We start from the raw sequence: 27,683 nt of genomic DNA on the forward strand, positions 1-27,683 counted from the left end.
TCAAAATGGCAGTGCAAGTTGGAAAATTTAGTTCGGGTTGATCGTCGTCAACAAAACTTTTCATCGTAAAAAGGTGAAAATCAGTGTCGAAAAGTGGTTAAATAGTGCGTATTGTGTGCGGAACTGTGTCCGGAATCCGAAGTTGATTATATTTGAACCGGAACTCCAGGGATAAACGTAAAACCGAAGCAAGAAAATCACCGCGTCCCTGGGTGATTTCTGCTGCTGCTCTGGAAATCGAACCGAGGCGACAAATTCGATTCGCGCACACAGCCATCAGTCATCAGAAGAAAAACTGCGAGGACATTGCATTCGCAGGTTTTCAAGAGGGTGACAAGTTTTTTTTTAATTCGTTTGGTGGCCCGTTTTATTGGATGGTGGCGTAAGTTTGATTTGAATTATTTGTAGTAAAATCTTATTTTGAATAAGAAATTCGTATTAGTTGCTGGTTGCGATTGTAGAAGATCGAAGGAAGGTATACCTTTTGCTTCTTTGTTACGACGCCAGAGTACGAAATTTGGTCGCGTTTGACGTTTTGAAGGTGGCTACTTTTCTACTCGTGAAAGGGTTGAACGGGAAGTGCAACAACAAATACAACAACAATTTGGGTGTCATTTTTGCTTCATGCAATTTCCAAATTCAAACTGTTTAGCAATACGATATGAATGAAAACTATGTGCTTTTAAATTAAATCACATTTTGTAAAAAAAAACTCGACGTATTTCCATTAATCAAAACTGGTCCCTTTTTTTCAGCATTCTGATTCTGAAATATCTATCTTAGATATTGTTCTTCTTCCTCTTCACTCAAACATTCTTGTTGGAACTTTGCGCCTGCCCTTAACTTCTTTGAACAACTTTCACAGTTGTTCTGGAGTGCTATTTGAATAGATCGTATGTAGCAAATGTAAACTAATTGAGATTTTGAAACTACCATGCTTTACTCCAATTACTTTACCTACAAGCAACATTTGGGCCCGGGCCTCATTTCTGTTTCATATTCCCATCAAAAAACTATTTTTGACGTGCCAACCGATCATAATATTGCTTATTGTTACATACGACACCTTATTACTATGGGGTGTCAATTGTGAAATGTAACAAATTTGACAAAAGCGGAAAAACTGAACATATCAGGCTTAACATTTGAAAACGGTACAATAGCTTATGTAAACAAAATTTGTAAGACCCTTTCCAGGCGTTGTATTTTTCATTAAACTACGCGTCAATGATTTTTTTTAACTTTATTTTTAAGATTTTTAGCTGTAGGCTAGTTCATATCGTGTCAATGAATATGAATTATAAAAAAAAACATGTTTTCAATATTAATAAATCAATGATGTTCAGTAAAGTTTATAGTTATTTTTTAAAGAAATTGCCTACATTTAGGTGCAACTATGCATTTTAAGAAATCTTTTTTTGCAATTTCTGCTGAACAGATACTTTGCACAAGGTTTTTAGCATCGGCATCGGATTCAGGGAACCCAAATATAATAATAACAATTACTAGAAATTTTAATCGAAAGTCGTTTGAGGTGAAGATCAATTTGGTGATGCGAATTTTGCGGAACTTATCAAGAAAATCAATCCATTGTTATAATTGTATTTTTCAACTATCAATTTTTTTACCAACTTTTAATCATTGTTGTTCTGGCAAGTATCCGATCGACATTGTCAAGAATAATAATATTTAGAAGTAAATGTTAAAAAATGTTTTATAATGATTTTAGAGGATTTTTATTTTTAGATGCTTATAATTTTGAATAGATCTTATCTAACTTACTTAGCTAATTAAAAATAAAGAGAATTTGTTTGCATGACAAATTCATACGACTTAAGCTATGAATAGTGGAAGGTTTATGGAAGATGCATATATCTAACTAGGTCCTGTGAGGCAATATCTTGCTTCTCGAATATTCCTAAAAATATGTAAGATCCTGCGGTTAAAGGAACTTAGAAACCCGAGGAACTTCAAGATATTCACCATTCTTGGGACTATTCATACTTCGTAAAATCGTCAAAGATTATTATACCCAAAGCTCAAGAAACGCCACTGAGGCAGACAGAGTTGAGTTTGAAATAATAATTATTATTTCATTCTAAACTCTCTTTACCATACCCACAATTTCTGAAACTGCCGGAACTACAAGAATTTTAAACATTATACATCATAATAATTTCCGAAATCCTTCAGAGTGTTCTAGTAGTACCCTGATTTCTGATCCCAACGTTTTGTGAGCTTCAAAGGCTTCTGTGGTTAAGGGAGTCTCTTTTCCGGTTTTATCTTCAATTCTCAGAGATCATCGTGAATTATCCTCAGTTCTCACTGTTCTCAGAGATTATCGTGGATTATATTCAGTTCTCAGAGTTATTGGGGTTTTATGGTGTACCCGAATGTGAAGCATTGTTGTGAATTCCACAAGCTAGTCGTCCGGAAAATCTGGAAGATTTTCCAAGTTATGAAACTTACACAATTTTTGTACATGGTATTGTAACTAATCTTATATGTGCTTCATTTTGATTTGGGATAACTGTTTGAACTATAGCTCGGGATTTCCACTGTGGCCTGCTTCTATTGTGACATACCCATACGTATTTTTGTGGTGCGACATAGTGGAAGCGTGTGAGCATAGTTGGAGCTTATACCCTATATAATTTAAAAATCAGCTAAGAAACTAACTTGAAAGTCAAGCATTTTAGTCACTTGAAGGTGTTACCTGGGTCGAACTAAGATATAATAAATATAGATCAAAGTCAAAAGTACTTGAAACACGTTTAATTTTATATTATAAGCACAAGTGCAGGTACTCAATAGAGCATGGGTTATGCTTGATTAGGTGAATTAAAGATTTCAATTTATTATTAAATTAACTAATGAGATATCATAATCATCAAATGAACTTAAATAAGAAACATCAGAAAGTCTAATAACATTAAGTAGATTAACGAAAGAATAAGGATGCGAGGGGTCCGCTTAGGGAAGTGCAACTAACCTTTAAAATTGTAGAATAATTCTTCTTATTTAGTTTTGAACTTCAATAAGAAAACGCATGCAGACCAATACCTTCGTCTTCTTCTTCACATTTCAAGCTTATTGCATATCGCATATCGCAGATTAGCTTATTGCGTGCTCTCAACTTACTATTCTAGCTTCACTTCCACAGTTATTAGCTTTCGATGCCTGCACTATTTTTGCATTGGTATAATTGTGTCCAATCATACTTCTATGCCCAGGAAAGTCGAGGCATTTTCCAAACCGAAAAATTACTAGATCGGACCGGGAATCGAACCCAGCCACCTCCAGCATGGTCTTGCTTTGTAGCTGCGCCTTTACCGACTGAGCTAAGGGGGGAGGTCCCAATAGCATTAAGCAGATTAACAAGTAGAGGAATAGTTTAGTAAATAAGCCAAATGAGAGATAGGGGAATTTACGTATTCTCGTCAGTCTAAGCAGCGTCCGAACTTCTATTAGCGATTTCTCAGCGTCACATACATACATGACAGGTTTGTTTGTTGACATTTATCTGCTGCTTGCTGTTCTACCAATTCCAATCGACAGAATTGATCAAAACGGGTTGAACATGTTTTTACAACGCTCCAAACTTCTCAGGTGAGTGTGACTATTGTCGGCAGTCTCTTTTTTTTCTGCACCCTTTCCATTTGAATTGCGTGTTAACCAGCTGTTCTATTATCGGCAACTCGAAATCAGCCGTATTTTGTAGTGTGTATATTTAATTTAAAGAAAAATATGGCATAACAGGATTGAACAGTCGTAAAAATGTAATCAGATTGAAGCTGAAAAGGTAAGGAATCGGCTGAATACATTCAGCGAAGAGTTTTGATGGGAAAATACAGTGAAATCAACGTTTCAATTTCGGTTGCCGAAAACAGTCAATGGGTGCCGAAGCCATAATTTACCCTATATGACAATTAAAAACTTTTAATCTTTTGTAGGTATTGTTTCCCTCTGAGTACTCGATTACTATGTTATTCTCTCAATACACGAAATCTTTGATGCGGTTAAAGCATTTGAGTTAACTTATTTCTTTTTGTTCAAGTACTTACATTTGTAAACAGCAGTCAATGTTAATCTATGAACTAAACCCTACGTGACTGTAAAATCGATCTTTCCTTATGTGGTATTGATGCATGTTTAACTTTTCGCGGCTGTCGGATTCAACGCGCCTACGTCTACGGAGCTTACGCAGAAGTGATTCGCAATTCGGCAGAGCTTGTCAAACGCTTTTGAGCTTATGTAGTATAGAATTTGTTCGGTACGGTCGCGGAATCTTGAAATGATGATACGTCCGTTAAATTAACTTGCGACAAAGCTCAGAAGTAAATAAGTAGAATATCTAGGGAGGAAACCACGGCGTTCGGAAATCGTGCGGTTTAGTAACTTACATAATTTAGATATTTCGTTCGAAACGGATTTACTTATTCAATCGGATTACTACGCTGATCAGTCCTGAACATACTCATCACAGCTAAAATATTACTTTCCGAAATTATAAAAATATGAGATATAATAATAATAATTTATATATGTAAGATGCAAGTAGAGAAGGTAAAGTTCGTGTATGATGCATAAAACCTGGCAATTTCCAGAATGTCACAATTAGCAATTAGGTATAACGAATAGTACTCACTCATGACGATTTATCATTACAGCTAGAATAGCTTATTGTGACCCTCTGAAAGCAAAATTGACTGATTTTATGTGTCGAATACAAATTTTACCTCCTATTCTTGCATCTGACATATACAAATTATTATAATATCTCATAGTTTCATAATTTCGGAAAAGTAGTGTTTTAGCTATAATGAGTATATTCAGGCCTGACGCGGATGTATCTACGTGCACACGTCACAGCATTTTTTCTTTAACTTTCTTGAAACAATACACACGGAATCCAGTGTTCAAGCTACCAACATAGGCTAGTCCTTCTGTTGTATTATCAAAGATAGAAGCAAAATTTATTCAAATGGGTCAAGTCTTGAAAACAAAGCTGTCATGCAGCTCCAGCTTGATACTCAATAAAAAAAAATAAGTAGAAGTTTCAGATCATCATTAGAAATGGTCATGGCACCTTTTTTTAACACTTGTAGTTGCGTATGGTTTAGAGTTGAATGTAGACTCTTGAATTCCGTGGATTAGTTCAGTAGAAAACAAAAAATATCCGTAGTATAGTTTCAATTTCTTTGTTATTTCTCCACTTTAAAAATTAATTATTTTTTTTAAATTATGGTCACTTTAACACTCTTGGGTCATTCGTGACTTATCCGGGGATGAGATTTGAACTCGTGACTTTGGCGAGAGAGGTATGGATGTTAACCACTACGCCGGGGTCGATCCCACAATAATAAAAAAAAACATATGGCCCTAAAGGATGAGCTTCCCGGGCGATCACCAGATAATCAGACATCAGATCTCGAGCTAAGAACAAATGTAAAGTTCCATATACAACATTTTAAAATTCTGTCCCGTTCTAAGAAAACATTTAAACGTCCCAGGCTTGAAGATATGTTCACGATCTGTTACTTCTCATGATTCTTGGTGGACATTAACATTGTCTTTATCTAGGACTTCCAAAAATCTCACATTCCTCACAGACTCTGAATTTAAGGCTGAAGACCGCTCGAAGTTTAAGGCTGTAGAGCTTTTGGAGTGGGTTTAGTAATTAAGCAGTTCCACGCCAAATGAAGAATTGTAAAAACTCGACCTTCTCAGATGTGCATTCCTTATCATTTTACCATACAACATTTGTACTACAGTGCTTGAGTCATGAGTTTAGGCAAAAAAAAAAATACAAGATCCATGCCATCTGTATACCTTGTTTCATGCAAATCAGACCAGATCAAGTAAACAACTTTGCTATTTGGCCTGGACTTACCTTATCAATCAGGTCGTCTCTCGATCCTCGCTTTCCACTTGGTCGATCCACCTTGCCCGCTGCGCGGCTCTTCTTCTTGTTCCTGTTGAGTCGCTTTCGAGAACCATTTTCACGGGGTCGTCGTGCGGCATCCTTACGACGTGCCCAGCCCACCGTAGTCGCCCAATTTTTGCAATGTGGACGATGGATGGTTCTCCCAGCAGCTGGTGCAATTCGTGATTCATTCGTCTCCTCCACGTTCCGTCATCCACCTGCACTCCACCGTAGATAGTGCACCGTTTGAAAACACCAAAGCAAGAGCAAATTTTCATTACGTCGAAAGTAACAAAGGTAAACAAAGTCGAGCTATCAGTGTCAATCGATGTTCCTGCTATTTCATTACTGTCCGAAAATAGGATCACATCCCATTTTTAAATTTATTTACCAGTCAAATTGCTTTTTGACGTAATCACCTTCCGATCAAAATAGTTTTCGATGCTGCTTAAGTCACCCGATTTCTATGGAGATGCCGTTTGCCTTAAGTAACAGCGCTGAGAAACTCGTGAAAAGTGTACGTTCGTCGTTTCGCTTTCTCATTATTAAAGTGAATAAATCGAACTGTTTGATGCTAAGATGATTTCGGTGATCCTAAAATAATGAATGGGCTGCACGTAAGGAGACGTAATTGATAATTCTCCAGAATTTCGTGGTAAATACACTTTGACTTAAGTAACAATAGGGGCCACCAAACGACGTATAATAACTTTTGACTCAAAAACCAGTATTTTTTAGCATGAAAGCTAGCGATTTGCTTTGTATGATTAAAACCCTGCTAAATATGTTAAACATTGCTATCACTATGAGATTATATGTGTTTAATTGGAAATAGGAATAACTTTATTTTTCTCGGATCAGTGCGAATGTTACTTAAGACATAATGAAAATTTGCTCTTGAAAGCATAGTCCAGGTCTCGTTGGCCGTAGAGGACCACCGGTCTAATCAGCGTCTTGTAGATAGTCAACCTCGTGTGGCGGCGAATTTTATTCGACCGGAGCAGGGACTCGAGAGTGTCCCCGATACTCGAACAAGACACATCGCTCGATCCATCGTCGCCTTGACCAATCGCGTCAGTTTATCCGGAAATCCGTACTCGTGCATAATCTGCCATAGCTGATCTCGATCGATTGTGTCGTATGCGGATTTAAAATCGATGAATAAATGATGTGCCTTCGCGCGAACTCTTTACCTTCTCGTAGAACTTCCTGCTTTCGCTTCTTCCTTCGAAAAACCGAGTTTTGTCTGTTCCGCGTTTGTTTGTATCGCTTCACATTTAATCTCGTGCGGTGTTGCAGAATTCTCGCCCGTGCTGCATTCTTCTCCTCTACTAATAGTTTGCATTCGCCGTCAAACCAGTCATTTCTTCGGTCAGGGATCGCAGTACTACCTATGGTGGAACGGATGTCCCTCCAGCTATCTTCAAGAGTAGCTGCGCCAAGCTGCTCTTCCGTGGGTAGTTCATCTTCCAGTTGCTGCGCATAATCCTGAGTAACTCCGGTGTCTCGAAATTGCTCAATGTTGGGTCGCGGCGTTCGACTTCGATGAGTGATATGCACCGTCGAGAGTTTTGAGCGCATGCATACTGCAACTAAGTAGTGGTCCGAATCTATGTTCGCACTGCGGTACGTGCCGACGTTGGTAATGTCGGAGAAGAATTTCCCGTCGATTAAAACGTGATCGATTTGGTTTTCTGTGTATTGGTTAGGTGATCTCCAGCTGCCTTTGTGGATATCCTTGCGAGGCAAAAAAGTACTTCGGATTAGCATACCACGGGAGGCTGCAAAGTTCACGCATCGTTGGCCGTTGTCGTTGGGTAGGGCATACAGCTGTTTGGCCTGATTGTCGGTCTGTACACTGCCTCCCGTCCTACTTGAGCGTTCATGTCGCCGATGACGATTTTGACGTCCCGTTGCGAACAGCAGTCGTACACCTGCTCCACCTGCGCATAAAACGCTTCTTTCTCGTCGTCGGGTCTCCCTTCGTGTGGGCAGTGCACGTTGATGATGTTGTATTTGAAGAAATGGCCCTTAATCCTCAACTTGCACATCATCGTGTTGATCGGCTGCCAACCAATCACGCGTTGACGCATCTTACCCAGCACTACAAAGCCGTTTCCCAGCTCGTCGTGGTACCACAGGTCTGGTAGAAAGTAGCCCCTCTTGCCCGCTTTTCCATGCCTTTTGTCACGTCCAGCAAAGTTCCTACAGTGCTAAGACTTCGAAGTTGCGTGGTTAAAGTTCGTCATAGATTAACCTCTCGCAGCCAGGGATGCCGAGCGATTTGCAGTTCCATGTTCCGAGTTTCCAATCTTAGTCCTTATGTCGTCGCGTAGGTCGGCGCGGATTGTTCCGATCCGTATTTTTTCTTCGGTATTTGCAAGTTGCAATAATCGCTACTTTATATATTTTCCAGGGCGGCAAAAATACGTATTGGTACTGTCTGAGCGTGAGAATAATATTAATTTTAAGGTTTTATGTAGCCCAATCGTAGGGTTAATTATTAATATTTTTACCATTTTTCGCAACAGGTTAACGAGTGGATTACGCAGACGGAAGTCGTAAATCGGTTGTTGGGTACCACTGAATAGAGTCGCTGCTGTGTATAGTTGTAGATCGGATAGCCTGCCGCAAGCACCCGCAGTTGTTCTGCTTCCGGTCCGTGGTAGTGGTAGGCCAGAAGCAATCATGGACGACGAAACCGAATACAACGACGGTGATATAGTCTGGGTCAAGCTCAGCTATTGCTGGTGGCCCGGCGAAGTAATGGCCGGAGATCGCCTGACGGAGGAATTTCTCTCCACGCTGAAGCGCCGGCCGCTGGTTGTTGTCAAGTTTTTCGATGAGGATTCATAGTGAGTTCATTTCATTGGTTTTGAAACTACGTTTAGAGATGTGTAACTTTTTTTCTTGATATTTTCAGTGAATTTGTCAAAAATACTAATTTTATCTATAAGTATAACTGTAATAGGAAGAATGAATTTCTTAGAAAGGGTTTAGGTAAGTTTATATCAGCATGGTGTTTTAATATAATTTTTAAAATACATTTTCCTCCTGCAGAACAATTTCGGGCAAAGAATAAACACATGGAAAAGTTTCCGGCGGACGTAATGCATGCCGAGCGTACGACCGGAGGCGACCCGAACATTGTCAACTCAAACGATTTTCTGCCGCAAAAGCGCGAAAGCTATGCGGGCATCTTTGGAGATAAAAACAAAGGCAGAGGTATGGTGGATGTTTTGCGTGTGTCGTGATTGGAAATTTTAAAATCTTGCTCGTTTCAGCATCCGTCGGTGGTAAGAACGCCGCCAAGAAAGTTGTTTCCCCTAGCAAAATCATCCCAGTTATTACGGTAAAGAAGCATGAGGTAAGAATTCTTGCACAAGCTTCTTCATTGACGGGCATCAGTGTTGGAAGTAGGAGTTTATCCTCATCGTTGGGTGCAGCAGCATCATCGCTTCCCTCGACACCGAGACCAGCCACCGGTCTGAGCTCATCGGGAGTTTCAATCAATAGTAGCAGCAGCAGTTCACCGGCTCAGATCTATCACTGTTACAAGTGTGGATTCGAAAGTAGCCGCCAGAATGTCATCATGGTTCATACGAAGTATTGTCGTGCTGTACCGATGAACATACCATCGGTGAAAGGTAATTGGGTTTTGCTTGGGCTGTGTGAAGCAAATTTGTTAATATGTGATTCAAATTTTAGTGGTGAAACCTGCCAAACCGATCGCAGCCACCACGGAGAAAACCGAACAAGATGTGACGTTGAAGGAGTCCCCTCCGACTCCGAATAAAGTAGAAGATCAAACTCCTCCTAAGACGGAAATCGAGGAAAAGATCGAGACAATCGCCGAAGGGGAAGAGCTGGTGGAGGTGATTCAAGTATTGGAACAGAAACCTACACGTGGTCATGCAAGTCGTACGCCAAGGGCCGCCGTACCAATGGTTAAGGCTACTCCCAAAACGGATCGACGAAGGAACCGGGGAAGAGCCCGGGAAACTCCGACACTGGTTGAGGACGAAAGTGACGAGAAAGTGGAAGTTTTGATGGAAGTGACGGAAGAGAAGGAGGAACACGTAAAAGAGAAAAAGGAGGAAACAGTGAAGGTGGAAGCGGTGGCGGAGCTGGAGGTTGAAACTAAAACGGTCGAGGATTCGATTGAGAAAGATGACAAGGACTCCAAGGTAAAGGTGGAACTAAAGAATGAACTGTTGGCTGACTGGAGTGAAGATGAGCAAGACGATCAAGATGATCAGGAGGATTCGGTTAAGGAAGATGAGAATGTAAAAAACGAAGAGCCGGATAGAACGGAGACGACGGAGAATACTACAGTAACTACGGCAAGTTCGCTGGAGACAAGTTTAGACAAGTCCGCAGAATGTTCACCGCAGTTGGCTTCTCCGGTCTCATCTGCGACAACAATCAAGTACCGGAATATTCCTAAGAAACAGAAACGTGAGTTCATTGAAGTGACAAACGATCAACCGGTAGTGTCGGTCGCAAGTACAATAGAGAAGTCGTCCAGTGAGAGCAGTATCTCTACAACGGCAGCGACGTGCGGTGGAGATACTCCGACGACTACATCGGACAAAACTCAAATTTCAATTGACAGTCTCACAGAGCGACCCATCAGTGCAAAACAACGTATTCTTGATCGGGCGACGCGTGGATCAAGCAAGTCCGTCAGCAGTGACGAGGCGAAGCAAGAGTCGCTGATGAAAGTTGTAACGCTAGAATCTCAGCTGACAGCGGACGAAGACTTTAAGAAAGAAACTTCCTGTTTCGATTTCCAAGAGGACGAAGAAGAAGAGGTGGTCTTGAACAAATCTCCGCGAAGGTCGCTTTCAAATAGGCGGGACACATCTTTGGAATTGAACTCCACCGTTCCGGATCCGGTAAAAGATCAAGAAGAGCAAGAGCGAGCAAAAAAAGATGCTGAACTTAAGACGGAAATCGAATCGCTTCTGTGCGAAACTAGTATACCGAGCTGCCCGGAGCTTCCTAAGATTACAAAAGCACTATCACCTGTACCGTCATCGTCTTCTGCGGTAGAAACGCCACCACAGTTGAAGGAAGAAATCGACCGGAACAGGACTCTTCCGCCGAAGGAACGTGGTAAGCGAATTTTCAAGACGCGTAACAAAATCATCGAGAACGAAGCGATTGCCTTGGAGCAATCAAAAGCAATTGTGATGGATTTTGTCAAAAAGTCTCACGAAGAGGAACTGGCCGAACTTCTGGAGCAGCAACGAGCTGAGGCGAAACTGAGTTCCGAATCACCAACAACAACCAATGACGATTCTCAGGAATCGATCCTTTCAAACGAACCAGCGCGATTTGAGAATTCCGAATTTGCTGCGATCAAATCAAAGCGAACGAAAATTTCTCATACGGAAAATGTCCTTAACGTGAGTGACAAAACGGACATCGCACAGGAACCATCGGTTAGCTCCACCAATGAGACAAAAGCTACGGAAACGGAGTCTCTTCCAGTGTCGATCAGCAAGGATCAACTGGCTTTGGACTCGCTGGCTTCAGCTGCCACTCCGAAAGGACGCAAAGGAAGACAGAGAAAATCTGCTACGCCAGTAGTTGAAAAACCCACTGAAGAAGTGCCCGAGGTGGAGCAAAAACAAGAACCACGCGTTGAAGATGCAACTCCCAAGGCCAGAAAGAAGAGAGGTGGCGAGCTTCAGAATTTGGATCTTAAGGCTTTGGATACGCCTCGATCGCGACGAGGCAGAAGCGTCAAGGCCGAGGAGCCTGCTGTAGTTCAGGAAGAACCTGCAAAAGTGGTTGAAGAACCAGTCGTTGCAACGACTTCCTCCGAAAGGCATCGTAAATCTAAGCGAGCGAAGAAAGAGGAAGAGCTGGAAAAGGAGCAACCCTCTTCGAAAGGGGAAACAGTCAATAAACAGCATGTCATGGAAGTTCCTACTCCTGTTGTTGAGGAACCGAAAGAAGAACTGAAGGTGCCCAAATTGAAACGTTCCAAGCAACTGCAGCAACGATCGGCAGATTCGACGGCTGAAATAGTTCCGGAAATTCTTGATGAACCCAGTGTTCCTACAACCGAAAACGATGAACCTGCGACCCCAGTGGAACCGGCACCAGAACCGTCACCTCCCGTGAAGCAACAGCCCATCAAAATGATCATCAAATCAAAGGGTAGGAAATCCAACTCGGAACTTCTCTATGAACCTACTGTTGTATCTCCAGAACCGAAGGAAGATGAAGTGAAAGAGAAACTGCCCAAGTCGCCGAAAAGTTCCAAGAGGAAAAAGACTCCAGTAGAAGAACCAGTTGAACCATTGGTCGTAGACACACCACCAGAGGACGCTACTCTTGTGCAGAGTACTTCGATAAAATCGCTGAAGAGCAAACGATCCAAGCTTAGGACCGAGCCACCCAAAGCAAGTGACAAAATTCCCGAAGAAACGCCGTCGAGCAATCTCGTTTCTACTGATCCAAGTGCAACGGATCTTCAAATTGCAGAAGCTCTCATCCATCTACCAGATGTGACTCCTCCGAAACCCGTCGTCGTCGAGGATCAGGAAATGATAGAAATCAAACCCAACAGCAGTTCACCTATTCCCACGACAACAGTGGCCACCGCAAAGACCATCAATCCCAGGAAGCGACATTTGCAGACATTGATGAGCAGTCCTGAACTGGTGGAACAGCCACAACAACCGAACATGTTTGAAACCGTAACCATTCCAGAGAAGAAAATACGTGAAACTGTAGAGGTTGTAAGTGACGCTCCTGTGAGCATTGTACTCGATGAGCCAGCCGTAACCGAAGCAGCCAACATTGCCCAGGTCGATGAGGATAAGTTCGACATCGACAACATCCCCATTGTCATGGATGACAGTGAACTGATTGACGATTCCACCATCTCGACCACGACCACGAGTAATCAAAAATCAACCGAAGAGACTGTCCAACCAATTCCGTCGGCTAAACCCATGACGAAGAAGCTTGTGATCGTGAAAAACAGCAATGGATCTTCTAAAATAGTCGGTTCAAAAGAATCGCCACCCCGTGAGATTACATCACCTGTTTCGAAGAAGAATCTGGGCATTAAATCTACCACTATTACCATTAAACCTCCAGCCGATCAACTTTCACCGAAGGCGACCCGATCACCAGCTCATTCTCCTCCGATTCGAGGTGCACAGCTGGTCCAGTCCAGTAGCGGCGGACAAATCGTCATTACCAGCAAAGGAACTGTCCTCACAACTCAATCCCCAGCCACTTCTTCGGCCAGGTCCAGCCGAACAGGAGGTCCCAAAACCCACGTAACCCCTGCAAAAGTTGGAAGCATCGTCTCATCGGTGAGCAGCGTTGGCACGATTAGCAGTTCCACTTCCAAATCACCTCCGACACCCTCTGCGCCCACCAGTCATCGAAGTTCGAGCGAAACACCCATCAAATCCTCTATCAAGATATGCGTGCAATCCCAGGAAATAATTCATTCTCCCTCAAAAGCGCGATCAAAAGCTGTGGACTCAGCTACCAGCCAGAAAAAGACGCCCTCCAGCAGCACATTTCCGCCAAAGAAGGTTCTAATGAAGAAGCACTCTGATGCTAGTACGTCCAGTAGCGGAAAACCACTGTTTTCCACATCCAAGGGGGCTCCCATTAAACCTCAACCCGCCACTTCATCGGCGGTAAGCCCCGGTAAGAAACCTCACAAGGTAATCAAAATCTCACCACAGAAGCTCAAGGAGTTCACTCGGTTAGGGATGGTCGAAGACAAAGGCCAAGGTAAAGTACTCACCGCCAGTGGTATGAAGAAGTTCCGGCAAGAGCAGAACCAGCTGCAACAGCAAAAACCGCTCCCTGAAGAACCGAAGAAAACGCCTCGAGCGGATTCAGTTGACGAAGAACCTTCAACGTCAACTCCGACGCCTCCACCACCAACCGAAGCCCCGGCTGAAGTTGTAGTGGCAGCAGCGGCTGATTCTTCCGTCAAAGAAATTCCAGCAGCTCCAATGGAAGTGGAAGAACTCACGGATATAGCGCTAGCTGCTTCGTCTTCAGAGTCTCTAGAGAGGCCATCGTCTCCAGCAGAGGTAGTAGAAACTGTTCCGACAGAACCGTCATCTACGGAAGAAAACGAAGCAGATGCCGCTATCAAAGAGCCAGAAGCGGAGAGTAGCAGGCCTGTTGAAAAAGAGGCATCGACAACACCAGTGGATGAACCTTCCGAGTCCGCTCCGGTCCCAGTGTCAGCAGAAGTAACCACCGAAGCAACTGAATCCGGTTCTAACGTGCAGGAATCGTCTCAGCTGATTGCCGTTCCTGCGGAAAACTTTGGTGGCCCGTCGAATCTTTTCTATCTTTGCTCGGTCCGAGAAGAGGGATTCGTTCCCGTCAACAACGAACTGCTCTATCTGGATTCGTCAAACCAGTTGGTAGCCCTTCCGGAGCATGCTTCCGTGGAGGACATTGTAAATCAAGCGGAGGTGCTGGAAATCCCAGCTGGCAGTGAGCAAGCTACGGTGGTTACAGCAACCGCCACCGTCGACGGAGAAGGCAGCATCGAAGCTGGTCAGCAGAATATCCTATTGAATACTCAGGATGGTCAGCAGATCATTCTGGACCAGCAGAGTCTAATGGCGCTGGCAGCAGGAGGCGACACGTCCCAATTACTTACCCCCGATGGACAGCAAATTTTACTGCAGGGTGAGTACAGCCTCAGTTGAGCTTTTCCGCTTCTTTGCTCATCTAATGCATGTCCTCAAAATGATAGAGATTAGACTGGTACGAATTGCAGGTTTCGACTAACGTATTAACTGCATGTTTCGGATTTCTAAATCAAGCCATTGGAAACTTTGTTCCCATTGTACCATTCTAGTAATGTCCTCCTAACCTTCCCGCTTAGCGCAGCAGTCGTTTAGTTTGTTGGTAGTAGTGATAGTAGTAGCTACTAGCTTTTGTTTCTCTTTCGCTCGCTCACTTATATACACAGAAACAACACCCAAAACAGTTTACGTGTCCGTTCTTCTTCTTTTGTAGATCGTTCCCTATGCCTATTCCCATAAAAAAAATGAAACTCTGTAAATGTAGCATTCCTTCCTAGAAGTAATTTCTAAAATTCTGGAACAAAATCCTCAACCAAAATTTCGTTTTTCTCTCTTCTTTTTTTCGTTTTTGTGTTCTTTTGTTTATAGGTAGCATACTCACCACTTCCGATTCGGTCGAAGAAATTGATCCCGATATGGCTTAGTCGAAATCGAATCCGATCGTTGAATATCATGCACGCAAACAAAAAAACAAACAAACTACTACCTAGACTCTGTCGCGCTCTACTAACTAGCTATAGAAAACAAAAATAGGCTTATTCTGTTGCGGTGTGTTTGATGTTTCCGTGTTTGTGTGATCTGAGGCTAGGATTCTGTTTTGTTGCAATCTTTTAATATACCTTACATAATACACACTTGGCGAGCGGAAGGGAACCAAAATCTAATCTGCAGGTTAGAGACGAATCCAATTTGGGTGCTGTCGTGCATTGTTGAAATCAGCTTTTTAACGCGGAAATATTATTTTACTCATACCTTATGTCTAGTTTCGAATTTCCAATGTGTAAGAACAGCACATTAACTGTAACCGTTAAGATGTATTCCCGGACTTTATTGTTTCGTTTTACTACTAAATATCCTAATAACGAACAACAGTTAGTTTTTTGTTATACTAGGGTATAACGCTAGTTAAGATCTCTTTGGAAGCATACTATTTTATTCGTGTGATCATGTAACGGTTGATTAAGTAAAGCAAAATTATGATAATAAAAAAATCACCTTTCCTACAGGTTTGAAAAATTAGTCCTCTAACGTATTTATTAGGCCCAGAGCTGTCAAAGAAAACCTTTACGACAGGAACGGACTTACAAGTCAATCCAATCTGCATTTTATCGCTCAGATAAGATCATGCTCTTAAATGTACTCACTTTAGGCTAAGGTGGGGCAAGATGGGTCAGCTTGTACATTTAATCATTTATTTGTTTGTCAATATCAGCAGGTTCAATGCAACCCCAATGAAGGTTTGCTCTTTCAAACTAGCATTGGAACCTGTTAATGTTAACAAACAAACATATAAATAAATTAAGTAGACTTGTTCCACCATACCCAATACTATTCAAAAAAGGTCAAATAAGTGCAACGAACAAATTGTCCCTTGGGCTTATTAGGACCCGTTCAAATATGATGTAACGAAAAAAAAAAAAATATTGAAACACCCTCCACAATGCCTGCTTCCACTCATCCGCCACAAAAAATGATCCTCGGAATCTCGAAACCACTAGATGCAATAATAATACTTCGCACATATTAGACACAAGAAGAGTGTCTGACACACAAAACATGTCAAATCTACTTGCAGATAGTCACAATCAATTATTCTACGAATCGCGCGCGCTCACTCTGAGTGAATGCTCACGAATCATAAAATTGCTGATTGTGACACTCTGAAAGCGAAATTGACAGGTTTTAGATATCACTTTGAAAAATCCATTGAAAGTTATGTGCCGCAATTCTTCACGTCCGATTTACTTGTAATATTACGTAACTGATCTGTATTTAGAACATCTCAAATGTTACATAACGTTAGTAACTTTGACCTGCATTACATGTCATGTGCACTAAAAATATTGGTGAAATCGACCATATATTAACGTAAACAGATTTAGTGTATTTGTGTTGGGATGTATGGGATTTATCTTTTATCAACATATTTATCTAAAATAAAGTAACGAGCAGAGGTGGCAGCAGTACATTTTTTGAAAAACCATCGTCCAGAGCGAAACAAAACAGCCAGCACACGGGCGGCCGTTTATAACTACATTCCAAGCGAACAGCGGAGATAGAGAATAAATAAAATCTCGCAGCCTGATTTTTCCAAACAGTTTATTGTAATGAAATTTTAGCTGCAGGCTTGCGTGTGACTGTAAATTACCAACTTTCTTATTTACGCATAATTTAAACATCAATGCTTATGAGTGGTCAGTCTTCATTCTTATCTTTTAATTCCATGCAATAAACATCAAATAAATGCAGTAATTAGCCAGAAATCAGCAAAATTCTACATGACATAAATTTAAGTCGCGCGCGCCGCCGGTCTTGTCTGCTTCTTTGTGCGAAAATGTTCTGTCGCTGGCAGAAAACAGTTTAGAAATGTCATGACATTTTTGCCGCTTGCCAATTTGTTTTTGTGTGTCGTCACAATGGTTATCGCAAAAAGTATCAAATGTTATGGAAAAAATGTTAAACTCCAGGACTCGTGCCACCACTGGTAACGAGAACGAGACATAACGCATAGGGGAAATGTCACTGAGAAAACTAGAATTAAGATTTTTATAATACGTTTCGTATGAACGAGCATTTTGAACTGTGAAAAAAATTTCACGACACGTATGTTTTCCATAGCAGGTTTATACAAATTGCACGTCTCAATTATGATTTTCATACGAAACACGTTAGAAGTTCATACGAGACTACAATGAACTTTATTAGTTTATCTTGTGTGAAAAAAATTATACGTCGTTCGTATGAAACGATCGTATGACGTTTGTTCAAAGCAAAACAATATGGCGTACGAACAGCAATTATTATCGGATCTCAAGGTTCCAGTGGATGCTTTGCCTGTGTTCGAGGCAAAAAACGCTAAATTCAGTGTTGAAGGATGTTCCGGGTACAAAATAGCATCTATATTACCATTTAATCAATGATTTTCGACTAAAATTACAGAGTGTGGTGTAAATACGGCAGCCTTAATAACGTGGACCAAGCAAAAGATATTTAAGGCATTGTCTCGTGCTAATATAAACTAATATATTTTTTCAATTGATTTATTTTAGCTGCAGGTTAAATCAAATAAACAATGCAAATCAAATTATTTAATTGTTTGTTTTACTAAATTAAATTAATTTCACATGAAACATAAAACAAAATCTGAAGGAGAATAAATATTCACGATTTCATAGTTGATACGATTATATTCCGTATTCCACTCATTCAAAATCCATATGAATGAAATATGGTTTTCATAAGCATAACGTACTATTTTCATACGACAGCTTTATGAAACTCATATATAACAAAAATATATAGCGAAAATCATAAGCGATAACGAAGGCGTGCGTTCATAATGCTATCGTATGAAATTCAAAACAAATTCTTTTGGTTAAAAGCATTTCGTATGAAATTCGAACGAATTATTTTCTCAGTGTAGATAAAATTGATAAATAGCAGACTTTTAGCGATGGGCCCAATCTTAGATCCATAGGCCAACATTAGAGCCATTTCCTCTATTAAACAAATTGAAAGAGCGGTGATAGAGTATCGGTGAAAGGAGGTGTCGTTTCATCTCGATAATCGATGTGACGAAATGCCAGCATTTTAGGACGACTTTAGTTTGAGCTGTAATTTGACCTCATGGGTGCCTACTAATAGCCGGGAAGGCGTATGAACATTCCCGAAAAGTCCCTTTGAAAAATACCCCCCAGAAGTCCTATGAACTTCGCCGATAAATTCTAAGGCTCCCCTGAAAAGTCGTGATTTTACCTTCCAAGTTACCAACACACAGTATTGTTTCATTTGAAATAAATCGGCAAATAATAGACCAACCGGGTGCACGCACTCAATTTGGCCTACTTTGGCTTAATCTATTTAATTTTGTTTGACGCATGTGTGGCAAAAATTTGTATCAACATCAGTTCACCGGTAAAATGTCCTTAAGGATTTAAACAACATTACTTGATCGAAATAATTAATTTCATCAATAAGGAACAGATTACAGATAACGAAAATCACTAATTATCACTAAGTATTAATATCAATAAAAAGTAGGTATACCATATAATTTAAAAAAAAAACTGTTTTACGTACGTTTAAAGTCAATTAGTCTTTATTATTTAGGAAATACATTAATCAAGCTTTAATTACGATTTTATTGGAAAAAGGTCTCCCGCAAATTATTGCAATCACTAATCACGAAACAATTCAAATTCTCGACCTAAAACAACAGGTTCGGCGCAAGAGCTGCTGGCAGCACTTGCCGTAAGTCAACCAGGCCTTGGAATTGTTGCTGCCGAGGGAACCCAGATCATTGTGGCATCAGAATCGTTGATCGATCTGCAAGGTATTGTATATCCACCATGCAATCATTCTAGTCTAGCAAAGAAACTAACAATGCCCTTCCCAATCTAGATCCACCCCTACCGGGAGAAATCATCCAGGTGAATCCGAATACGACCGTCGAAACGAATGCCGTTCTCACGAAACCACCGATCATGTCAGCCGTGGAAGTCCCCACCAAAAACGGAAACGGAGCCGAAGCGTCCGCCAACTTTCCCGAGCAGAGAGCAATGGAGCCCGCTTCTTCGAATCTCGACGAAAGTCTTGCTGCCGTCATTGGCGTTCCGGGTAATCCGAATGTGCCCACGTCGTTGGAGTTGCCAATTACCGTTACGAATCCGGTCATTGCCAAAACGACCACCTGTAAGATCAATCCAATCTATCCATCTACGACTTCGATTTCCGCCATGGCTCTCGATCCAGAACTGGCGGCGGTAGCTGCCGGGACTGTCCTCGGCCTTCCAACGGTAGCACAAACAGGTACAGATAGCTCATTCGATGAAACACAACACGAGACTAGTTCTAGCGATGACACAAAGAGTAACAAAGACGAACATCCGATCGATGAGACAAGATCGGAAAAGTTGAATGGTAAAACTATTGATGAAGATGAGGAAAATCGCGATTCTAACGCGGAAAACGATATCGACGAGATTATTCCCAATACTCCCGAATCTCAGATGAATAGTCATGCCGAGATATCGTCTCAGTTTAGTGACGATGAATCCGAGGCTCCGGTGCCAATTCCCAACGTCGAAGATGAAGACGATGAGGATGACCGTGGCTCAAATTGTAGCGAAATCATTCCCATTCAACCCAACGTGGTCGTACTGAGGAATGTGAACAATGAACTGTCGAACAACAATGACAACGACAACAATAGTAGTGATATGGAAATAGACAACCCTAATCCGACTTCCGGTAATGAGGAAAACAATCCAAACCAATCGTCGCATTCGGAAGATATGGCTTTCGATGGCGCCAACAATTGTACAGTAGTTGAGAGATAATATCTAGCAGGCACTAGTGGAACGTTTGTAGATTTCACCTCGTTAGCGCAGGCTGAGCTAAGTGGTCGTCACTTTGAGCCGACATCGACTGTCGAGTTACACTTTCTAGCACCAGCGCAGGTCCCTAACAGTACCGGTCAGCCTCGATCAACAAAGCCCACGTCGGCTAGCTCGATCGGTAGTAGTAGTTCTTCGCAATCATTCTCATCTTCATCGTCCTCACCGTCGCTTTTGTTGACCAACAACAACAATACTGTCGCGATGATCAACAACAATTGCAAAACTAACAATACCATCGGAAACAGTACCGACAACAGCAGCAACGCATCCATTTTCCCATCGTCATCACAGCATCTGTTTTTCTAGACAGCGTCATCCGACCGAATGGTCATCTATAGGTACTATAAATTGACTGATCTGGCTTCTGCCTACTTCTGACTCGGTTATGGTTTTGGTTTTTAAGGGATTATTTCAGTAGGTAGAGTTCTTTTAATTTTGTAGACGTTTTGATTTGCCGTTTTAAGATTTTGCTCGCTTCATTTCTGAGTTTTACCATTCAAACTGTTTCTCGCTTGATCTGTATTTTGATCGGATTCCTAAGACCGACACACATTGTATCGCCCAAACGCAATGTGGACTGAAGCGGAACGGAAACGGAAAGTTTGACAGTTGTTACAAATGACATCAAGATGCCTAACCGAAGTCGATTTGGTTCCAACAAGTTTTCAATCCGACAAGTTGGCTTACTCAGATCGGGCTTTTCCGCTGCCGTTCCGCTTCCGCTGTAATTGCGCTTGGGCCTTTAAGTGATACTGTGCGGCAAAGTGACAGCCAAATCTATTGTGCATCAGATTTGGCGCAACGGATAGCCAACGGACGCAGTATGCGTGGGCCTTTATTTATAACTATGTTCCGTTTATGCACCGTACAAAAGTATCGCAAAGTGCCATAATTCCATAGAGGTAAATCTAAGACTAGAAGGTCCCGAAATAACGTGCTCAACTTTTTGGCTCAGCTCTGGTACTCCCTTCGGTCCCAAGCTAATCGATTCACCCCTCGAAACATAGGAAAAACCAATAACCCCTCATTTTATCTGTCAAACTTTCATAGCGAATCAAAACAAACATAGTGTAGTACTAGAATTTCGACTAGAATGGGGTACGTTAATCGATTTGCTTGGGACCAATAGGCTAGTCAAGTAGTGATCCAATTTAAAATCGTTAGTTTCCACCGGTTGATAATTCTGCGCAGTGCTTAATTCCGCGCATTAATTTATGTCTGACAAAATCAAAAGGTTCAACGCAACTCGAATGATGGTTTGTTTTGTCATTACATTGTGCTTGTTGATATTGAAAAAAAAAATGTTGACGTAGTAAGCAATCGGTCTTAGTCCCCTATTTCCCTGAATTGCTGAGCATCTCTAGCAAAGCTCGGCAACGCAAATGTTAGTGAAAATTGAAAATTTGCTGTAGTTCAAGTTTTGATGTACAAACGCTCAATAAAACTACTACTGTTCTGTTCTTGTTAACTCTGCATGTTCCTGAGTCTATAGGTTATGGGTATGCGCAATGGACATTACCGGTAACATCCCGTTACTGCAAGGAAGCGAAACCGATTAAAACAATTGGAGCTTCTGCGTAAGGCTAATGGTGTCGCGGAGAGGCACCGGAAGCAGCAGTTGAAAAAGCTAAATTCGAAAGCGTTACTGGCCTATCGGAAGAGTGTCTTGAAATCATCCGAGAGAAGGCTACCACCAAGGATATGTGGATCAGTTTAACAACCACTTTTGCCAAGAAATCCGTTCTCAGCCAGACGATCATACGGATGCAACTGGCTCGGGCGGATATGATGACTCATTTGCTGGAATTCGCCGACCTGGTGAGGAATTTGTAGACTGTTGTACCCTAATACAAAAATACCATACCCGAACGATAACCCAAATGATAGAAGTTCTATCATAGAACTATTCCATGCCATTTTTATTAGGGGAGCTACGTTAGTGGAAGGAGATCTGGTTTCGCAGCTATTTTTACGTTACCTGACTCGTTTGACTCTCTCGTCACGATCCTGGAAATCGTCGCGAAGAACTTGACTTTAAATCTCGGGAAACAGCGTTAATTGGCTGAGGGCAGCAAGCGGTCGGACCGGCAGGGTGATACCGTGGAAGATAAGTCGGTAGCTTTTTTCTGGTGGATCAAAGAAGAGATTCCAGAAGTTCATCGACAAGTGTCATAAATGTGGACGACGAGGATTCCAGGTGCAGCGACCACCTCGTGAGCGTGTTTGCAGTTCTGCGAAAGAAGGACAACCAAGTAGAGATAAATGTGGCCAAGGCAGGACACACGGTTGAAGGGAAAATTGGTAAAATGAACGCAATGAGCAACAAAGGCGTAGAATTCAACATGAATTATGTCCTTAATGTTCTTGAGATGCGTGAAAGTATCATGTCAATCAAGAAGATAGCTGAAGCAGGAATTCATGTACTATGTTCTGAAAGCGTATCGGTGCTGAAGAAGGATGGTGGTAAGGTGTTGGCTGCAGAACATTTCCGAGGAAATTTCTATTATCTTGAGCTATCATTCGATGAAACACAAGCGAATCACTGTTGGACGGAAGCTGGATCGTCAACTCATATTGGCCAACGCGGATGGGAGATCTTGGCCCGTCAAGAAATGCTAAAAGTTATGGATGAAACGATTTCTGCGATGCGTGTATCCAAAGTAAGCAGTGCTAGGAACCGTTTAAAAGAACACGTGTCAGGGCCAGCCGGCCACTTGATGTGTGCGGACCAATCGACCTGCCAACATGGGATGTATCTAGATACATTGTTGCAATATACAGGTAGCGGTAGAGCAGACTACCTATGAATGGGCTAAAACGCAAAGACTGGGGGAATGTGCACCATTGAAATCAAAATTGGGGTAGCATTAACATTTACATTGATTTATTGTGCCGGCATAGTTTCCTCCTGCCTAACCTCATCTCCTATCTCTCTTCGACCTTTCCTGCTCTCACTTCCCTGCATCTTTTCTCTTCTTCTTTCCGCTTACATTTTCTTAAGAGTACTCACTCAATGCTGCTGAGTGCACCCTTACCGCCGCTAGATTACCGCACCGATGATCTTGCGGCTCGCCCGTTTGACATGCTCCACACACACAGCACAATGGGCACCCATTGTCTTCCATGGTTTAGAGTCCGCTCCGGATAACCCTCTTCCGTTGTGTCTGGCGATGACCTCGCCAGAATTACGCAACAGACCAGCCGCACTGGCCCTCGCCGCTACTGAGTGGTCTGACCTGTGGAATAGCAATACAAAACAAAAGGCCCTGGGGCCGCATTTCCCCTTAGTTTTCATGTGACGACTGTTGGTGTAGGGCGACTTAATTCTCTTCTAAGGTCTTTTTGGCCACACGCAGTGGTTCTTCATAGGTAGCGTCTGTCCGGAAGATCGCATTTTGGCGTCGTTGCCTTGACCTGAGCGCACACGGTGAACCTGTCGTCGGCAAGCTTTAACGACGTTTGATCGATCCCTCTGATACACGGTCGGTTGTCGGATCCACCATCCGGGTGTATTCTTCCTTCGATCGCGCCCGACACCACAGTTTCACACACTGCTAACTTAAATTTACGGACAATCGCGAGATGATGGACCACGCCGTTTTGCGTGCTGCTTGAACGGGTGCACTTTTCTTCTGGCTCCCTTTATGCTGTGCCTGATGTTTAACTGAGGTTTAACTGAACCTTGATTGAACAGAAGTCCTACAAGTGTGCTGCCGTTTAGTGCTACTCCTGCTGAGTTGTGGTTTGGTGTCAAGCCAAATATGGACAAGCTTCGTGTGTTTGGCTGCAAGACCTTCGTGAGGATTCCAAAACAGCAGCGCAAAACAGCTGGATCCCGGAAATGGTGATGGAATGGTTGCTCGAAAAATTGCAATTGCCCGTGATGTTAAGTTCGACGAGTCATCCTTCCCTTAATCGTTAACTTCTCGTTAGAGCAAGAGGTGAAAAGCGTTCAACCAGTCCCTGAAATGAAGTCGATCAAGCCTGTGGTGAAAACGAAAACTTCGATGAATCAAATCAACCCAACCATGATGTTGAAATCGACCCTGGAACTACTGAACCCTATGAAGCACTCCCCTTTCGCACACAGAACAACGCGAAATTCAAAGTGAATCGATGTTGAGGCCTTGCGGACGGGAGTGCGGCTTCCCGGTAAGTTGTTTGACTACATCATCGGTTACAGAGCCACTTCTGGTGAATTGGTTTCCACATATGTACCCGTATATTTTGATGAGCTGGCAGATCATGCTGATCGGGTGACTGGTTGGCGGTCATACAAGATAACCCACGTTCCATGGACGAGAACAAGATCGGGCGTGTCTTGAGTTGTCCAAATGGAATAAAACCTTTGAAAACGAAGTGCGTGTTGCGACTGAAAGACGGTAATCCTGTGAAGTACAAGGCGACGTTCATCGCAAACGGATTCCTAAAAAAGGTGGCGTCGACTACTAGGAGACTTTCGCTCCAGTGGTAAGCTTGGCACTATACGCAAGGTTCTCGCGGCTGGTTTGCAGCAGAATTTCTTCTTCCACTAAATGGACGTGAAGACAGCTTACCTTCACGGTGACCTGAAAGAAGCGTTACAGCACCTACGAATGCAGTGTGTCGTTTAGTCAAGTCACTGTATGGACTCAAGTAATCGCCAAGGTGAAATATTTTGATCGGAAGGTGATTACGTCAAAAAAATTAAATAAATTAAAAAATGGGATGTGATTCTATATTCGGATAAAATATAGTGTAATAGCAGGAGCATCAATTGACACTGATAGCTGGCCTTTGTTACTTTAGACGTAATGAAAAGTTGCTCTTGATTTCTATTATACACGTACCGTCACAAAGTCTAGCACACCCCCTCACTCAAGAGTGGACGTAATTTTTGCATCGCTTTCGAAGTGGTCCATTCCTAAAACTGTTCGAAAAAATCCATTAATTTTCTTACACTTTTAATTTTTAGATCATACAATTTTGAACTATACAACACTTCGAAACGAATTTTCACCAATTTTTCCTCTCTTCTATTACAGACTCTCTTACGGCCATCAAGTCCATCTGGGATTGAATATTTTATTCGGAAGCGCAGCCGTACGAAAATCGATAAAAATATAAGATTATTTTGCGCATGTTGATAACTTGGTGGCAGCACTGTCGCTAAACTGCTCGAATCGACGACTGATCAAACGAAATAATAATTAAAAAAAACATGATAGAGTTCATTTTTGGTTTTTCTCAATGCCAAATTCAAATGCTTACTATCACGGACTCAGCGCCATCTCTTAACAGGAAGTTGTTTTAAAAACTATTCTATTCTCAACACTCGATCGATTGTCCCATTTGAGAGTGTACGCACATAGCTGCCACATAATTATACAACAATAGAAGCCAATTGTACATAATACAATTAGATTGCATATATTATAATAACTCTTACTGATAGAGATTGCTTGTTAGTTGATATTACAATAATTATCACGATACTATTATATTGCCGTTATACGCACAACTGTTCCACGGTGCTTAAGGATGGCATAGAACATGGGACAGTTATGCGTAAAACGGTACCTTCATTTTGTTATAGCAATTTTACGACGCTTTCCCTCTTTCGTTTCGTTAATGTGCGTGTGAGTGATTTAGTCACTTTCTCTAATTTAGACTCAGATGTTTTACTTGTTTGAATAGGATTTTAATTTAATTCACCATTGTGCGATTACCGATCTATTTTTATGAATCACAAACATATTTATAATAAATAGTTTTACACCGGGAGAAAACGAATCGGAAAGCGACAAGTGAGAATTTTGTGAAAGTAATGACGCACGAATGGTTCTAAGTCTACTGTGAGATTTGCAGCGACGGATTGTGAATTAATTGCTTTAGATTTTAAACATTGATGAAATTAACTTAGTTAAACAGCAAAGGTGACTCCCCTTGTATCATAAGTTTATATGCCGTACAAACAGGGCAAAAAGGGATTATAAATCTCCTGTAGAACATTTCTATTGAGTGTGTATTTCTTGCTCTGCATTCTACCCTGCGCCTCCCTTGGGTATGACAGGATTTGAATGCTACTATTATGCAAAGCTTTGCCACACATTCTAAAACTGCTTTCTTGCTTCTGTCATCAAGTATAGTTGCGCACTTCCCCAACATAATATAGGAACAGGAACTCTATTCCGACAACTTTTACTATTATAGGCTAGTGTGTTATAGATCTTAGCGAGTTTAAAAGGCATGTTCTTGTCTGAACAAAATTGTAAAAAATATTAATCGTGGCATGAAGAACGTTCATGGCGGATGAGAAGCAAAAAAATTGACCGAGAAAGGAACGCAATTCAGAGTGATGACTGTTGGTGGTTTTTACTAAAACCTCCTCAGTAATAATACGGTTGATGATGGAAATGGAAAGTCGTTTGAAAATAACTCTTTTCTTGTCTATTGTGTATGGATAATAATTATTCAATACATCCTACACACAATTACTGATTATGTATTTTAAGCGTACTAATAGTGATTACTATTGTAAGTAATAAATGTTTAGCGAATATAATGAATCAAAACCAAACTCGTTATCAGCGCAATAGAATGGCAAAGAAACACCTCATGTTTAATGCTAGTTAGTGCCGGAATTAACGCGTAACAGCTTAAGAATGCAAGGCCCACCCACGCAGACCAACATAACTTCCCCTCCTTGCCCTATGGTGGTGTTGATTTGCGTGGACGAGCCGAGAGAAGTAATTGTTTACGAGAGCTGTTACACCCTAATAAGGATACCATTTCGAAGCTTTCATCGATCAAAAACAAATAACAATTGCTATTTTTTTGATAACACTACAGTTTATTCCTGAAAGCTTTCTTCGTTAATATCGTAATCTACCATCTTCTTCTTCAAATTCCACCACTCGTTGTTGAAGCCAACGTCGACGATCCGCTCGTGGAAGGTCATATAGCGTGGTTGTAAGTACGGACAGATAGCCTGGTAAATGGCCACTCCTCGGTCAAAATTATTCAACCAAATAAAGGACACAACTCCGAGCGATATCCGCCGAACAATACCTTCATTGTAGCACCGCTGCAGAAACTGAATGTGCCTGGAAGCTTCCGGATTTTGGCAGCTCGGATGCACCAGTTGCAGTTCATTACTGTACTGGCGGAAACGATTCATGAAATCGGCCTCATCCGGATTGTTGACACAGCAGTAGTAGGTCGAACCGAGGAGTGTCAGGTAGATTCCACTCCGGACCGGCCGGTCCCGCATTGTCTTACCGGTGTCGATGATCATATCCTTGTAGTCACGTACCAGGTTCTTCCAGTACAGGGCCCATTTCTCCAGGATGGTTCCTTTGTATTTTTCTGGAAACTGGACCGCATCGAGTCGACTTTGCAAAGCGGTTTGTTTTCGTTTGAATGCTTCCATATTGTTCCGAGTAAACGACGAGGCAAATCGGACGTAGCGAAATGCCATTTTTGGTGGATTTTTCTACTTTTTAGATAGTGTTTTACACGATTATTGTGTGAATGTTTTTCACTACAAAAACGAAATTTACATAA

General features: G+C 41.8%; 2 protein-coding genes across 4 annotated transcripts; one reads left to right on the forward strand and one right to left on the reverse strand.

Annotated features, from left to right (window-relative positions):
* Positions 1–26,697, forward strand: LOC135700847 (mucin-2-like). 3 transcript variants are annotated; one of them, XM_065221501.1, is made up of 9 exons: positions 1–382; positions 8,458–8,781; positions 8,850–8,926; positions 8,987–9,151; positions 9,211–9,573; positions 9,635–14,620; positions 18,959–19,072; positions 19,141–19,548; positions 25,163–26,697. In XM_065221501.1, exons 2-9 carry the CDS (start codon positions 8,615–8,617, stop codon positions 25,195–25,197), a joined length of 6,315 nt encoding a protein of 2,104 aa, XP_065077573.1. In that variant the 5' UTR covers positions 1–382; positions 8,458–8,614; the 3' UTR covers positions 25,198–26,697. The 3 variants fall into 3 exon arrangements, with proteins under 3 accessions (XP_065077573.1, XP_065077572.1, XP_065077575.1); XM_065221500.1 differs by lacking the exon at positions 25,163–26,697 and having other exon boundaries at positions 19,141–20,179; XM_065221503.1 differs by lacking the exons at positions 18,959–19,072; positions 19,141–19,548; positions 25,163–26,697 and adding an exon at positions 15,109–15,912.
* Positions 26,698–26,951: 254 nt separating this feature from the next.
* On the reverse strand, positions 26,952–27,683 carry LOC135700838 (mitochondrial import inner membrane translocase subunit Tim29). The gene has a single exon (XM_065221493.1). The coding sequence runs from the start codon at positions 27,595–27,597 to the stop codon at positions 26,971–26,973; it is 627 nt and encodes a 208-aa protein (XP_065077565.1). The 5' UTR covers positions 27,598–27,683; the 3' UTR covers positions 26,952–26,970.

The sequence above is a fragment of the Ochlerotatus camptorhynchus genome, unplaced genomic scaffold (assembly GCF_037179485.1).
Source record: "Ochlerotatus camptorhynchus isolate MF236.1 unplaced genomic scaffold, CSIRO-AGI_Acam_v1.1 ptg000143l, whole genome shotgun sequence".
Taxonomy (NCBI): domain Eukaryota; kingdom Metazoa; phylum Arthropoda; class Insecta; order Diptera; family Culicidae; genus Ochlerotatus; species Ochlerotatus camptorhynchus.